Source organism: Nannobrachium achirus (genome assembly GCF_963921795.1).
Source record: "Nannobrachium achirus genome assembly, chromosome: 5".
NCBI classification, from domain to species: domain Eukaryota; kingdom Metazoa; phylum Chordata; class Actinopteri; order Myctophiformes; family Myctophidae; genus Nannobrachium; species Nannobrachium achirus.
In genome coordinates, this window is record NC_137814.1 from 53,591,565 (window position 1) to 53,608,885 (window position 17,321).

The 17,321-nt window shown below is 44.3% G+C and overlaps 1 protein-coding gene across 1 annotated transcript; it reads left to right on the plus strand.

Moving 5' to 3' along the window:
- Nucleotides 1-1,782: 1,782 nt before the first annotated feature.
- Nucleotides 1,783-16,668, plus strand: LOC308285181 (erythroferrone-like; the record flags this gene model as incomplete). The annotated part of the gene is made up of 8 exons (XM_080725897.1): nt 1,783-1,938; nt 4,279-4,395; nt 4,945-5,059; nt 8,456-8,583; nt 10,130-10,241; nt 10,836-10,917; nt 11,958-12,036; nt 16,570-16,668. 8 exons carry the CDS (start codon nt 1,783-1,785, stop codon nt 16,666-16,668), a joined length of 888 nt encoding a protein of 295 aa, XP_080582023.1.
- Between the last annotated feature and the right edge of the window lie 653 nt (nt 16,669-17,321).

The window sequence follows — 17,321 nt, forward strand, 5'->3', positions numbered from 1 at the left end:
GGTCATCGCCGCGGAGACTTCGTGTGAAACAGGGCAGTGGCACCGCAGAATACCACGGAATCTCACCCAACTCACACGCTGGGTTTCATCATTCCTAAACGCACACACACACTTAACATCCACAACACATTTCATCAGACATGTCACTGTCATCAGCCTGTCACTCACACACAATGACGCACAGCCCACCCCTGTCTTATCTCTTACTGTGTGTGTGTGCGCGTGTGTGCGTGTGTGTGCGCGTGTGTGTGTGTGTGTGTGTGTGTGTGTGTGTGTGTGTGTGTGTGTGTGTGTGTGTGTGAGACTCTGTCTCTTCCCTTTTCACTTTACATATCTGTGGGAGTTTGTAGGTGAGTAAGGGTTTGTGGTTAAGCACTCTTGTGTGTGTGCGTGTGTGCGTGTGTGTGTTCACACAATACAGCAGACCACCTCAGTTTGACTGCGGGAACATGCAGGTGTTAGGACCCTGAGGCGAAACACTGCACAGAGAGAGAGAGAGAGAGAGAGAGAGAGAGAGAGAGAGAGAGAGAGAGAGAGAGAGAGAGAAACAAAACTCAGGCAGACAGAAGCACAGAGGAAGAGAGATGAGTAGATAGACTGTGTTGGGAGACATTAAAGAGAAGTGTGGAGAGATAGCATGACAGCATGAGATGGAGAGACAGATAGAGAGAGAGAGAGAGAGAAAGAGAGAGAGGGGGGAGGGGGGATTAGGGAGGAGTTGGGGGGAGGGAGGAGGAGTCTTGAAAGGGGGGAGATATAAAGGACAGGCGGTGAGAAGAGAGAGAGAAGAGGGGAAAGAGAACTACTGGAGAGGGGGCAGGAAGGTAGAGAAGAGAAAAGGAGAGAAGAGAAGAGGAGAAGAGAAAAGAAAAGAAGACAGGAGAAGAAAAAGGGAGTGGAGAAGAGAAGAGTGGAGAGAGAGTTTGGCTGAAACTCAGTCAACAGACATCAAAGGACTTACTGATACACACACACACACACACACACACACACACACACACACACACACACACACACACACACACACACACACACACACACACACACACACACACACACACACACACACACACACACACACACACACACACACACACACACACAGATGAGTGGAAAGCGTGAGTGAGAGAAGTTAGAGAATTGGCCAGAGAGAGAAGGAACACAGTGCTCATATACCACCCACAGTGCGCACGCACGCACGCGCGCACACGCACGCACGCACGCACGCACGCACGCACGCACGCCACAGTGAGCCTCTGACAGGCCGGACGTTGCAAGAAGAAGTTCACTGAAGGACATTGGACACAGGAAAAGGCAGGAGCAGGGGACCATACCAGGAGCTGTGGATCCAGTGTGAGGGACCACACTTTTTTTTTAGGTCACAGACGGGGACAGTGAGGACATCCATGTCCTCCCCCGAGGAACACGTCCCACCACCACACCACCACCACCACCGACAACGGACCAGTCTGGGACACAACCTCCCATCCTCGACCCGACGCGTCACCTTCACAAAGGCCACCGCCATATCATCGTCACGCAGGAGGCACTGACAGACAGTCACACATACGTCCATCCAGGATCCTGACCTCTCCACTGTCCCCTCGTGGAGAAGAAGAAATCCAAGGACAAAAGTGAACCGAACCCAGAGAGGGTGTCACCTCTTCCATAAGGGGCAGCATGGTGACCTTGTACTGTAGGTTCTCCTAGAGACGCCCCCCACCCAGAAAAACCCTTGGAACATTTCTGAAGGAGGACTACTATACACCCCCACACCCCAGCATGCTGGCCGGCCTGGCCCAGGGAAGGGCCCGTGTGGGTGGGATGATGAGAGCTCCGCTGTGGCTGCCCGTTCTGGTGGGCTTGGTGATGGTGCTGGAGGTGGCCAGCTCTGTGGCAGAGGGCGAAGAGAGCAACACGGCCGGCACAGAGAGCCCGGTAGGCCCCATGGTTGATAACTGATATTATGCATGCTGTTTTTGGGGGCTTTTTGCATTTATTGAAAGTACAGTAGGTAGACAGGGTTAGTGACATGCAGCCAAGGCCGTCGGCAGCCTCGAACCCGCGACACGCTGTCATGCATCAGAGCCTATGTGGTACGCGCATGGGCCGCTAGGCCAGCGGGCGCCCAAGTGTGATATGTGATATTTCTGTATGTATTGGTTGAAGGTTTGATTCTATTATCAAGTATAGTTGCACACACAGAAAACCAAAGACAAGCTTGGGTACTGGGTATATTGGTGTTGGGGGGGGGGGGGGGACATAATATATTAAGTGTTGCTGTGCATCATCTTTATGTTAATTGTTCACACTGCAGTTTATAATGTGACTCTGTTGTGTTAAAACCCCACTGAATTCATGAGTGAGCTTGTAGATTGGCATTTTCTTACAGAGACAATTCAGGTCCAGTTTATCAAGTCTCTAGAGCAGGGGTCTTCAACAGGGGATCCAGGATCCCTAGGGGGTCCTCAGAGTTACTACAGGGGGGCCGCCAAATCTTTGTGTGATTGGATCATGTTTTTACATCAACCACTTGAGCCCTAGCAACTAGCATCGCACTGCGAGGAGTTGTGAGCTTGTAGATTGTCTATTTTTGGCAAAGAGGTTTGTAGAGGGAAAAGTGGTTACATGTCTGAAAATACAAATTACTCCAACATGGTGACAGTGCTGTCAAACAAGTCTAAGGTGTGTAAGAAATCTATGAACATCTTTTAATCTGCAACACAATTTTATACAATATATTATGTAGTGGGGGGTGGGGGGGTCCCTGCTTCATCTCTCTCAGCTAAGGGGTCCTTGGCCTGAAAACGATGAAGACCCCTGCTATAGAGTGTTTAATTGGTTAAGCTCCAGGTGTACTTTATCGTTTATTAAGACAGAACTGGCACACACTACATTAGATTATGTGTACTATTAAAAGAACACTTTTTCTTCAATTTTTCCATTAGCCAGAGGTTGAAGATCAACCTTGACCTTGAGGTTTCCACCTGACAGCGATGACACATTAGATTTTAAATAGTGCTACAGTATCACCCACTAACAAATGATTTTTTATTTACAATTCATTTACTTACTTTTAGCCGCTATATGCGGACACACACGACAGCTTGTTAGGAATTCCAGGTGTGGGGACCTTACATGACTGCCCACTTGGAGTCTGACCACAGCACTACTCTCACTACCCATCTGTCTGGTCTGGTGTCTGGACAGGGACCTCCGGAACGCACTGTTCAAGGGGAATGACAGCCTAGACTGATTTTGTAGTTTGTTTTCCACTTACTTCAGGTGAAAAACTACAGCAGGGAAAACACAGTGACGTAAGCAACACAGGTGCAGCTAATCAAATTAATAATGGTTGTGTCACACCTATGAAAATCAAAGTTGTTATTAATTTGTTTGATACAGCTGTGTTGCTTACCTGTCGGACATGTTTTTAATCTGCTGTAGTTTTTTTAACTGGAAATCAAACTACAAAATCAGCCCGGGGTGTCATGCCCCTAATATGATGGGAGGTACATGTACCATGGTCCTGATACATAGTAATAAGTCCAGACTGTTTTACTCGCACATTTCACAAAATTAAATTAAAAATTCTCAGGCAAGATATCCTCTCACACCAGGTCGTCTACAGGAGTAATGTCAATTCCTTCGACAAATTAAAAACAGAAAAAAGTAACAATTAAATGCTCTCTTTAAATACACTGGCCAGGAAGTGCTATTGAACGTGTCAAAGCGGAAGTATAGGCCCACACTAGTTACCGTCCAAGGAAGTTACGTTGATGCTGTGCAGATTATGTTCATCGTTTCATCATTCTTCGTTGTGCGTACTTACAGGCGATGTACAGTACATTCAAGTGCCACCAATAATTCTTTACCAGGCTTTTCTCCTTGTGAGGTGAGAAAAAGCTGGGAATGAGGTTACTCTTTAAGTCAGGGGGTCTTCAATAAGGGGTCAGGGAAATCTTTAATCTTTGTGAGATTTTTTGTTTTTTTTTGTTTTACATTAACCAATTGAACCTTAGCATCCATATTCTAAGGAGAACTTTAGCCAAAAATAGCACAAGCGGATATTTTGGTGTAGAAGGGAAAAAGAGCAGACTAAGTACAGAGTGAAAGATCTACAGATATACATCACTGGCCAGATGGCGCGACCTTGCCCTTTATGGCGAGGTCGCATGTCGCCCTGAGGCGTCTTACTAGTATGTGGTTTTGACAGAAACTACTTGCATTGCGACTGTTGTGTTTTTATCAATGTCAATGTCTTCCCCTGTCTCCCAGGAGACGGTGTCCCCGGACCTGTCCAGAGTCTCTCCCCAGAGCTCCTGGCTGTTCTTCAGAAAGAACTCCAACAAAGGAGACAACAAGAGGAGCAAGCCTTCCAAGAGGGTATCCAAGGTCAGTCCGCTGTGGTTTCATTCTCCCCAGCTTTACGCAGGTGGGAGTGGTCTCTGGAGTGTGATGTTTAATTTCTGTTTAAGCGCAAGCTAAAGTAGAAGATATCCATATTCATTAAGCACATTTTACTAGATCATTTGCCAAGAGTGCATCAAGTAACTTAACCTACGCGCATACATAACATATATTGAAATCTCTTTCCAGGATTGATTGATTGATTGATTGATTGATTGATTTATTGATTGATTGAAGGCTTTATTAGAGGTTTGCATAGGAAAAGGTACAGTTTCATGACAGTACAGTTCACTTATACAAGGTCAACTAAAAAAAGCTTGTTTCAATTGAGATCCTTTTTTAAACTCCTATAACATTGAATTATGGTCCTCTGCCTTCAGAAATCTTCCATAGCAACCATTATTATCTCAACTCAGGCAACTATTGTCAATGGTGGGCTTCTGGAAAAAACGTTAATTATACATGAAATTAATTTATCTTTTATTGTGTGTTTTTTTTTTCTCTGGAATAATGTTTTTTTGTGTGCGTCTGCAGCATGGTCTGCCAGGACCTCCAGGCCCCCCTGGCCCTCAGGGGCCACCAGGGGCCCCGGCCCCGCTGCTGCCCCAACAACAACAGCTCATAGAGGGTCTGCACCTGAAGCTGAAAGGTAAGGATCCACCACACTACCCAGGCTCCCCCAGAGTTAGTGTTGAAGTATCCTTGAGCTAGTAGACACTGAACCCCTAATTGCTCCTGATGAGCAGGTTGGTGCCTTGCATGGTTTCCCTCCGCCATCGGTGTGTGAATGTGTGTGTGAATGAATGGGTGATAGTAATGCACAATCGTTGTGAAGCACCATTTACCAGAACCATACTCCCTCTCCACCATAACCAACATAGTACTCTACTGTAACATAACCTTGTGTCACCAGACCTCCCACCTCAGAGGAAAACTAGCCATGCTGTCTCTAAAAACAACTGGGCACCGGTGGCAGTGTTGCGTGGTGAAAACAGCTGATCTTCAGGCCCACAAAGCGTTGCGCTTGTGATGCGTTGTGAGGTCTGCTGTTTTCGGCACGCGATACCAGCGTACGACAAAGCCAAAAGCCATATTTTGTGGCGTCAGTCGCAAGCGCAGGATCCCCGCACACGTATGGTAGCCCGAGTCAAAATGGTACTGACACCTGTTTAGAAAAAAAGAGAGAGAAAAAATGAAATAATAATAACTGTGGTTCCTGTTGGCGTCAAATCAAATAAACAATTTCAATTTAAACCAATTTTAAACTAGGGGAATCATTTTGGCCCTTTTATACATCCGTAAAAAGTGCCCACTCCAAGACCATGAATGCAGTTTTTACTATATGGTGAAAGAAATGCAAATGCAATGCAACATCTTATGTTGAAATCAAGAAATGTGTAGAAACAAAGCACCGAAAATAGCCGACCTCCAAGTTCACAACGCGTCGCGTTGCGACGCATTGTGAGCTTGGAGGTCTGCTATTTTCGATGTTTTCACCAAAAGGTCCTTTTCAGCCCCTGCCTCTCTATCATTCTCTGCACGTCCCATGGGCCTCCTGACAACAAACTACAACATGATGTAGTTAACATGTAGGAAAAGTTATTTCCCGAAAATGATATTGATCCCAGGCTAGATATGGCCAACACAGTACCACTCTACCTGGCCCAACACAGTACCACTCTACCTGGCCCAACACAGTACCACTCTACCTGGCCCAACACAGTACCACTCTACCTGGCCCAACACAGTACCACTCTACCTGGCCCAACACAGTACCACTCTACCTGGCCCAACACAGTACCACTCTACCTGGCCCAACACAGTACCACTCTACCTGGCCCAACACAATACCAGATGCTCTTCATTGCAAAATCACTACATACCGTATGCATGGTGTTCACAGGCACTCTTCAAGTGCAATAATTCAAATGTATGTATTTGTACATATCGATGCATCTATGTTGTTTATAGTTTCTTATACTTTACGTTTATATATAACGGTATATATTTTGGAGAACTTGCAGTGTAAATATTTATTTTAAATGCAGACATACAGAATCAAGTCAGTCCGGGTCTGATCAACTCAGTTCAGCGCACAGTTAAGATGCTATAAAACTCTTAACCCAGAGTGCTGTCTATCCATTCTGTTGGTTTCAGTGTGATGTTCTGTGGCTTGGAGGTTTTGTCTTCTGTCCCCACAATACTTTGGAGCTCAACAGCGTTTGGTTTTAAACAGAAAGAAAAAAATGACAAGCAACATTGTCCCTTTCCAAGAACTCCTGACCCGGCTACTGGCTGAACAGTCTCACAGAGAACTATTTGCTACCAAAGTGCGGCTGCATAATATCTCCACGCAGAAGGAAGCGTGCCAGCGGTGCTCATGGACGAGACGCCTTAGACAGTAGTAGTGGCGCCACAAACCACCACAAACCAAATGCCTTTGAGCTCCATTGTGCTGGGGCGATGGCAGACGCCCCTACAGTAGAAATATCTCAGTAAAGCACACCAGAAGTGTCTGCCTGAATCGATGACTACAGGTAAAAAAAAATAAAGAATAAATAAAAAACTAATATTTTAGTATATTTTTAGTTTGTATTTTGGGGTGACCTGCCTCTTTAGGTTATTACAGTTTAGTTTAGATTGGTTTTATTTTATTTTGCCTTTTTGCTTTCAATTTCGGTTTCATTTCTATTTGTTTTTAAAGTGGGTTTGCTACTATAGTTTAGTTATTAAAAAGGCTTGGTTTTAGTTTAGTTTGTATGTGTTATTTAGCTTTTTCTTTTATTGTAATATGGTTTGGTCCCAGGGGTAAGATTGAACAAGGTAAAATAAAAGGAAAAAAAGAAAAAGGAAGAATTGCCAATCTCCAATCCTAGATGTCGTTCGCTGTCTTTAACTATAATAACTCTGGTCTTTAAAGAACCATCTCAGCCTGTCTTAATGACAAACCGTGGAGCCAGTCTGTCTAACAGTCTGAATCAACAACACAGAGAGAAAACACATTCTTAAAGTCACAAGCAATGATAATGACACACAAACTCATAAAGGCCTGTGGTTTTTCTAGTGCTAGTGATATGCAAGGCAACAATGCGCACACGGGCAGCATGCGTGCGACCGTACACTGCATCTCCTCAGCATCTCTTCCCTGACATTAAAATGACCCGGGAGACGCTCATTGTCACCGACAGACCTGTGTTGGACGCAGCCTGTGCGCGTCAGCCTACATTTGAATGTTTATATGCTGTATAAACACTGTTACTAGCAAGTCAATGTTAGCTCTCACATGTGTATTGGTGTTACTGTGTGCGTGCCTGTGCGTGTGCGTGCGTGCGTGTGTGTAAGAGACCTTAATAAGGCTAATTTTACGGAGCATGGATGTAACTTGGCTCCGATGAAGAATTCTTGGGATTCCTTCAGACCTGCTAGTGTGTCTGTTACTTTCTGTGTGTGTGTGTGTGTGTGTGTGTGTGTGTGTGTGTGTGTGTGTGTGTGTGTGTGTGTGTGTGTGTGTGGTTGGCCGCTGGCCAGGTGAGTACAGCAGTGTGTTTGTGTCTTTGAGAGCTGCAGGCTGTTTGAGCTGCAACATAAAGACTCTTTCACACTGTAGAACAGAGTGGCGCCATGCAAACACACGCACGCACACGCGCACGCACACACACACACACACACACAACACATGTACAAAAAACACAGGACATCTCCTTGCATGTAGCCCATTACGACATATGAACACACATGTACATGCGCACCCACACACGACTAAAACATGTGCTCAGACGCTCAAATAAATAGACTCCTAGACAAAAACACACAATGTAATTCTTCCGCACGCACGCACGCACGCCCTTGCACACACATACTGTAGTGTACATGCACGCACGCAAACTAGAATAAACAAAGTGTCCGACTGTTTTTCAAAAGAAATTATGGCGGTTCAAAACAATGTTTATTCAGTTGCTTTTCTTCTCAATTAATCCTCTCCTCTCCTCTCCTCTCCTCTCCTCTCCTCTCCTCTCCTCTCTTCTCCTCTCCTCTCCCCTCCCAGAGATGGCAGGAGGTGTGTGCACGTTGTGTGACACGTCTCCTCGTGTGTCCACGGCGTTCCACAGCCGCCTCCAGCGCTCGCTGGCCGTTCCCCGACGCAGCCTGCTGGAGCTGCAGCCGTACAGCCAGGTACGCACGCGCGCACGCGCACACTCACACTCACACTCACACTCACACTCACACTCACACTCACACTCACACTCACACACACACTCACACACACACACACACACACACACACACACACAGGGGTGTCGCACCAAATTCTGATTCCAGATGAATCCAGATTCACTGCAGGCCCCCCATGAATGTTGTTCATAGGGGGAGGGGGTTTAACCCATTTAGACTGGGAACGCATTATTATGCATTACTCTATGCATTATTTTGTCAAAAAAATTGCTCAAATTTTCACGACTTTTCAAAAATAGCAGATCTACAAGCTCACAACGCGGCACTCGGTGCTGCACTGTGAGCTTGTAGATCTGCTATATAAGGCCCCTCCACCTTGGTCCCTAGTAACTCAGTCCCACTCCCCCCCCCCCCCCACCCCCCCCCCCCCCTTGTGACGCCCCTGCACACACACACATGCACACACAAACACACACACACACACACACACACGTACACACACAGAATGTGTAGAATGGCACAATACAGATACTCAACTAAGTATATACTTAAGCATAATTCTTAACCACAACCAAACCTCTGAATCCTTTCCTAACTGTAAGCCTAACTCCCCAAGTATTTGTTTTAACCATAAAAACAACAATTTCTCCAGTAAGGACTTTATAGGAAAACTGCCCTCCCAATGTTTATTTCTCTAATTCTGCTATACCCGTGGTGACCCTCACACGTATAGCAATACAAGTAAAAAGAAAAGAAAATCACACCTAGTGTGAAGTGAGAGGTGCTATTTATGAGTTAATTTCATTAAGTGTCCCGCGAAGCTTGGCCAATGGGACCCTGGGCATACAACACACTTTGAGCGCTTTGTGCCAAGATGTAGGCCAGATGTAGGCCACACTTCGGAGCCTGGACAAAGCCGGATGTTTGAGCACCGCTCAAACACATACACTCACTCACTCACACACACACTCACACACTCACACACACACACACACACACACACACACACACACAGAGACACACATGCGCACACCTCAGGGGCAGGGGCGTCAATTGGGTATGGCAGGGGTATGCAGCTGCCATACCCTGGGTCCAGGGGGAAGTTAATTTTAAATATAAATCCATGAAAGTCTCTTTGTCTATCTGTGCTGGTTATTATGTTGTTAAATTGCAGTAAAATAACTACAAATGCAAAATTTAACAAAATGGTCACTTTAACTAATTATATTCTCCACACTTTTATTCTCCCCATCTTGATAAAATGGTATATTACCAGGTTCCGCAGGTCAGCTGCACAGGTGCAATGCATTATTGTTAATTGTGGCACGTTTACTAACATGCCAAGTTTAGCTGCACTTGAACAACCGTATATCCTGCCCAAGAAACCGTAGGAACAGGGGGAAAAAATCTAATGTACTTCTTAAAATAAATGTATCATGCCTGTTGCTAAGGTATGGCAACACAGTCATGTTGCCATGACACAACTGCTCAGGGGTCTGCGTGACCTGTGACCCTTTATTTCTGTGTGACCTTTTGACCCCTGCAGCCCTCGGAGTCGGAGCAGCGCCTGCAGAGAGGTCTGAGTTTCAACTCCAGCTCAGGACGCTACACTGCACCCCTCGCTGGCTTCTACCAGCTCACTGCCAGCCTGCTCATAGGTGAGCGTCCACACCGCGTCACGCCCAAACTGGTGACCACCCACACCGCGTTACGCTCAAACCATAGACTGTAAAATATATGGACAAAGCGAAGCCATTGGTTTCTATGCAGCGCAACTGAAGTATTTTGGGTCCTTGGCATGGGTGTCGCCATCATAGATTGAAATGCGACCAGAGGAGGCTATTGGCTGCCAACGGTCACGTGCAACCGCAGAGATACATGGGAGAATGTCAGACATGGCCGGCGAGAGGGCTTGACCTATCAGATGTTAGAGCCGAGATAAAAAAAAACAGGCACAGTTGGTGGGTGAGCAGGGTGGAGATGTGGAGGGGGTTTATGTGTGTGTTGTGTGTGTGAGTGTGCGTGTGTGCACGCACATGAGTGTGGGTGTGTGTGTGTGTGTGTGTGTGTGTGTGTGTGTGTGTGTGTGTGTGTGTGTGTGTGTGTCCGCACACATGGTATTTGCAAAAATGTGAGAGAGAGAGAGAGAGAGAGAGAGAGAGAGAGAGAGTTCCTGAAAATGCACTCACTATTTCTGTGTGTGTGTGTGTGTGTGTGTGTGTGTGTGTGTGTGTGTGTGTGTGTGTGTGTAGAGGCTGGTGACAGGGTTCACACAAGGCAGAGAGACAGTGTGAGAGCCTCCATCTGCATCGAATCTCTCTGTCAGGGCAACGTGTGAGTACACACACACACACACACACACACGCACACACGTACACGCACGTACACACACACACACGCACGCAAAACTTAACTTAAATGACGGTTTGGGGAGAAAGGGTCCTTAATATTGTCCTTGCAGCCTGAAGCCTAAAATGGACTGAAAATGATGGCTCCAGCTAAATTCTTGTTACACCTGGTGGGATGGTATCGTCCATAATTGCTGCCCTTAGTGATACGATAACGATGTAATGTTCAGCCCTAATACACATACTACACACTGTACCTAATACTGTATGCACAATTGTTTCTCTATTTCCCCAAAACACTCTCTACACCAGTGGTTCTCAAGCTGTGGGTCGCACTCACTCAACAGCCACCCTGTGGACAATATGCCTTCTGGTTGGTTCCGAGATTTCTAGCTGAAGTGCTGCGTTAACGGAAGTTACGTTAGGGGAAAACCGGGGAAGCTCACTTCACATGGCGGAAGTTAAACACTTTCTGCCTTATATTGTCACCAGGCTTTTCTCTTCGCAGATGAGTAAAGCCTGGCTACGCGAGGCTACTCAACAGCTCATTCTCACTCAACAGTAAACAAACCAACATAAGGTTTAAGTGTATAAAGGGTATCTGCACATTTCTAAAGTGACAATTTAAGGACTTTAAAGACCTTTTTAGTACCTATGGTCAAACATTGGTCAAATTGTCAAATATTAGAGGCAGAAATTGTGAAAATATCCGATCTAAGTTGTATGATCAGATATGTTCAATGAAATAGATTGAGTCAAACTAAATGTAACGCCAACTCCAGCGATTCCAAGTGCTTGTGCAGGATGGGGGGTCGCCAGTTCAAATATGATTATTTTGAGGGGTTGCGGCCTGAAAAGGTTGAGAACCACTGCTCTACCATCCTCACATCTACTGTCTGTCTATCAGTACAGTGATGTGTCTGTCTGTCTGTCTGTCTGTCTGTCTGTCTGTCTGTCTGTCTGTCTCTCTGTCTGTAGGTCAGTACAGTGATGTGTCTGTCTGTCTGTCTGTCTGTCTGTCTGCAGGTCAGTAGAGTCAGTAACAGGACTTGGGAGTAATGGAGGAGTCTTCAGTATTCTCCTGACAGGAACATTATATCTACAGGTACATCCCACGCACACACACACACACACACACACACACACACACGCACACGCACACACACGCACACGCACGCACGCACCAGATCTACAAGCTTGCATTGTGAGATTGTCTGCAATTTTCAAGAGATAGTTATACATTTGAATGGGACATTCTACACAATGAACTTGTTTACTTTTGGTACTTAAGTACATTTTGATGGCAATACTTTTGTACTTTTACTCAAGTAAATGTTGAATTCCAGACTTTTACTTGTAACAGAGTAATTCATTGCAGCATTGATACTTTGACTCAAGCAAAACATGCGAGTACTTTTCCCACACACGGACACACACGCACGTACACACTCACGCAGTGTGCAATCAGACATACTTGTCTTTCAGCTCCATCAGAGATCAGTCCATATCTTTGTACCATTATACATAATTACCCGCCTGCCCGGCTCATCCCGCTGACAGGAATAAGAGTGGAGTGCAGAGTGACAAGACTGCAGAGCGACAGGGATACGAGCGGAGTGCAGACTGACAGGGCCTTGCTTGCAGGCAGGGGTGTCGCACCATCTGGGCCCTGGGTACAAGGATTCACTGTGGGGCCCCTGTGCTTTAACTTTTGAAAAATAGCAGACATACAAGCTCACAGCGCGCGCTGCGAGCTTGTAGATCGACCCCTATTTTTGAAAAATCGTGAAAATCTTTGAATATTTTAAAGGTTTTTTGAAAAAAAAAAATTATGTTTCTATGTCAGTGGTGCTCAAACTTTTTCAGGTGTATTTGGCCACGGACCCCCATCTCAAAATATTTAGTTCCAGGGACCCCCCCCCCCCCTGAAGCAAACTTTCAGTTACAAAAGTTGGCTTAAAAATACATACAGTATATTCAAAGATTTGCACACATTTTCACGACTTTTCAAAAATAGCAGATCTACAAGCTCGCAGCGCGGACACTCGGTGGCGCGCTGTGAGATTGTATATCTGCTATTTTTCAATAGCAAAATAGCTATAAAATAATTAAGGCCCCTCCACCTTGGGCCCTAGTAACTCAGTCCCACTTCCCCCCCCCCCTTGTGACGCCCCTGCTTTCAGGCGCACACAGGCAGGCTGCCTGGATCATGACAAAGATGGTTAATTTATTAATTCATGAATAAGACCGTAGATCAGTGTTGCCAGATCTACGATAATTATCGTATTTACGATAATTTGACCCTCTGTACGATCAATAATTCAGAAAATGCCCAAATGTACGATAATTTCGGCATGTCACAGAAAAAGACTGTGAATTTACTCAATTCCCTGGTTGCTGGTTTGGGATCCGGTTTGGCTTCTCAAGTCAGGAAATCAGTCAATCTGACCCTAGATCTGTACTTGGAGGCATTAAAAACACCGGTCGTGTCTTTCCAGTCCAGTTTCAGGCTTTTATTTGTGTAAGCTCCAGGAAGTTTCCTGCACCCAAGCAGCATATGTGACATGTTTTGTCAAGTAGGAGTCTCAAACAAGGTTGTTTCTTACACTAAATATCCTTTTTTTTTTTTTTACTTATTTACACATGCAATTTCTCTTTTTTGCCTGTGTACGATAGTTTTCTTTCAAATGCGATCATTTTAAGACTCCGGTACGATAATTCAACTTTCCCATCTGGCAACACTGTCGTAGAGGCGACAAATCCTACACATGGTCTGAGCGTTTCGGGCAAAAATCGTGCACTTTACGATAAAAGCGTGACATTTGGCACACAGTTAGCACATGCCATATGGAACATTTTTGGCTATAGGGACATCGCAGATTTATCTTGGGAAACTTTTGGGAGACCATCAAAGTTGGGGTCTCAAAGATTTTACTATACAGTAAAATAATAATTAAAAAAAATGCTTTAAGTAGCATGTGAGGGTTAGGTATTCTGAATCCAATGAAAGCATTTGTTTTGCACAAAACATATACAGATGATGCAGATGACGTAATTTTGCCGCGAAATTCTCCCCCCCTCACGGCTCATAGAAAACATATGAAGAGAAGGCTTTAGAAGCTGAAAATAACAGAGTGGGTGTTCTAAAACTTTAGCGATTTAACAGTTAGGACAATTTTAAGATTTGTTTTATAAAAAAAGTTACATAGTATAACTTTAAAGCATATACATTCTCTGTATTATTTTAGTCTGAGACCCCAACTTTGATTGGCTCCCACAAGTTTCCCAAGACAAATCTGCGATGTCCCTTTAACCAAAAATGTTCCATATGGCATGTTTTAACTGTGTGCCAAATTTCATGCTTTTATCGTAAAGTGCACGATTCCATCAACATACCAACATACTGCCTGAAACGCCCAGACTAAAAAAGTCTCCTAAGTGAAAACCGGCGTCGGACTGCAGATCTTGCGAATGTTTTCTGGTGCTGGATCCCGCGAGAGAAAGGTCTATGATAACTTAGATTTTCTCCTGATTTGTCTCTCAGAAAAAAGAAGAAGCAATTTTAGTATGAAAATCTTGGGAATATTGCGTGGCCTGCTGATGATTGGGTTCAATATTTAGTTCAGTGACCATGGGACCATGGGAATGGTTCAGAAGCTGTGTTCACGTTCACTTCTCCCATTGGAAATAATAGAATTCAACCTATAATTCCGGTCTCCTAAAAAGGCAGCCACCTATATGTCACACAGATATGAGGAGTAAACCAGAGGTCGGTAACAAAGTAGATTATTTTTCTTGATGTGTCAGAATGTTCAATATTTATAGTGAGCATGGAGCTAAACAATGGTTCAGAAGCTGTGTTCACGTTCACTCCTCCCATGGAGAGACGGCCACGTCACGCAGATACGGGACGTAAACAGGAGATGGCGAGTCTTGCTTTCCTACGATTTGGTCATAATAACTTAACAGAAAAGGTTGATGCTTCACTTCCCTGACACTGACAGGATGGGGTGACTGGCTGCATTTCTTATACTTTCATATCTATTTCATATAGGCTACAGTATATATATATATATATATATATATATATTGAATATTCACTACTGCTGGTATTATATGTAGTGTATTTGTCTTATGTTGGGGCAACAAACACTATTAAAAGATTAGTCTTCCCTAGGGTTAGGGTTTGTCAACTACCTGGCACCAGGCCAGGCATCTCTTATTTCCAAGAGAATTAATTAATTAAGAGACCCCCAGTTTTGTATAGGCTATCATATATGAATGAATTACTTGAATCCCACCATCCATAGTCTGGGAGCAACATTAGCCAAAACATTGCTATTTTTGGCAAAGAGATTTGATGTAGATGGAACAAAAATGGTCTAAGAAGTACCCAGACGACTCGGGTTCAGTTTACTCTTTAAGTCTAGAGGGTTTAAATAACAACCTGTATGTACTGTAGGGGAGAGCCGCCTCATTTGTAACGCTTCATAATTGTAACAAGCACATCATCTCTTGATTGGTCAATGCCATCATGAGGTCATCACATCAGTATGTGACCAGGGCCGTAATGAACATAATATTTTCCTAAAGTATGATATAGTATCTTATCACATCCTTGGTATGAAAACAATGTAAAAGATTTGCTTGAATGAAATATAATTGATTTAAACTAAAAAATATTTGTTTAATGCAATTCTTTAGCTGTGTTACATTTGTAAATCATGCTGTTACAATTAAACCCACGTGGGCTTCAAATGTAACATCGGAACAGCGTCCACTTTTGGTTTAATATCTCATGACCCGTTTTATCAATAGAAAAACTTGAAGCGATTTATGATAGCAGACATGCGTAGGTCCTTTGCCTGAAAATATTACATAATTATGTAGGTAAAAGAATCTCTGAGTAAAATATTGAAATGTGAAAAACGTTACAATCGTGCAGGCTCTCCCCTAGTATATGACAGTATATGAACTGTTTGAACGGAAATGAATGTGAGTGATGTAAGTTTTATAGACCGTCTATCTACTGAGTTGAAGTGCCACTTTATTGCTTTGGGATTTACTGAAGAACTTTAGTAACAAATAGTGTAAGCAACAAACTTCTCTGCCCCTTCCAGCAACTACCACGTGACATCAGGGCGATGGACAGCCTATATTTCTGTAGAAATGTGTGTTAAATGAGTATTTAGGAAACAAGTCAGTTTGAATTACCTGCTATTGCCCCACTGGAAAGTGGAAGGCAAGGAAAGAAACAAATGGTCCAATTCCAATCATTCTCACGCCCACCTTTCATTAGGTAAATGGCGCATTTAGTGCCTTTATCAGGGTCCATTACATTCACCCATTCACACACCAACGGCAGAGGAAACCAAGGCATCAAACTGCTCATCAAACAATCAGGGGTTCAGTGTCTCGCTTAAGGACACTTCAACACTAACTCTGGGGTCCAAACTGGGAATCTTCTATTTCCCAAGCGGCCGCTCTACCATCCTGAGCCAATGACGTACGCTCCGTTTTTGTGGCCAAAATGATCTAAAAATAGGCCCCAGCTTGGAAAAAAACTGTTAACTGTGTCTTGTTATTTCTTGTGTGTGTGTGCGTGCGTGTGTGCGTGCGTGCGTGTGTGTGTAAACAGGCGGGGGAGTATGTGTCTGTCTTTGTGGACAACGGGACAGGATCAGCCATCAGTGTCCTGCAAGACTCCCTGTTCTCTGGAATACTGCTGGGAGTGTGAGACAGACAGACAGACAGACAGAGACACACGCACACACACACACACACACACACACACACACACACACACACACACACACACACACACACACACACACACACACACACACACACACACACACACACACACACACACACACACACACACACACACACACACACACACACACACACACACACACACACACACCGTCCAGCAACATTCCGACATGATAAACAAATAAAACCCTTGGATCTTTAATACACGTGCTCGTCGCCATGGGATCTGGCGGCCATTTTGTCAAACCACAGCTGTCATACTTTCTAAACGTTACTCTCCATTTAAAAAAAAAGAAATGCAATAAAATTAATATTTATTCACTTTGTATGTGATATGTATGCAATAAAAGAGAAGTTGTGAATATTTTTTGCTTGTAATAAAACTTTTCTATCAGTTTGAATTGAGGGGGATTCTTTGAATTGTTTTATTGTGCGTGCCTCCATCCATCCATCCATCCATTCAATGCAGAATCATGTTTGTGTCACCAGGTGTCGCTGATTACAATTTGGACTACTTTAATTAATTAGAAGTACATTGTACATTATGATGGTGTGAACAAAGTAATATTGATAATAATAATACATTTTATTCGTAACATTCTACAAAGCTGTTCT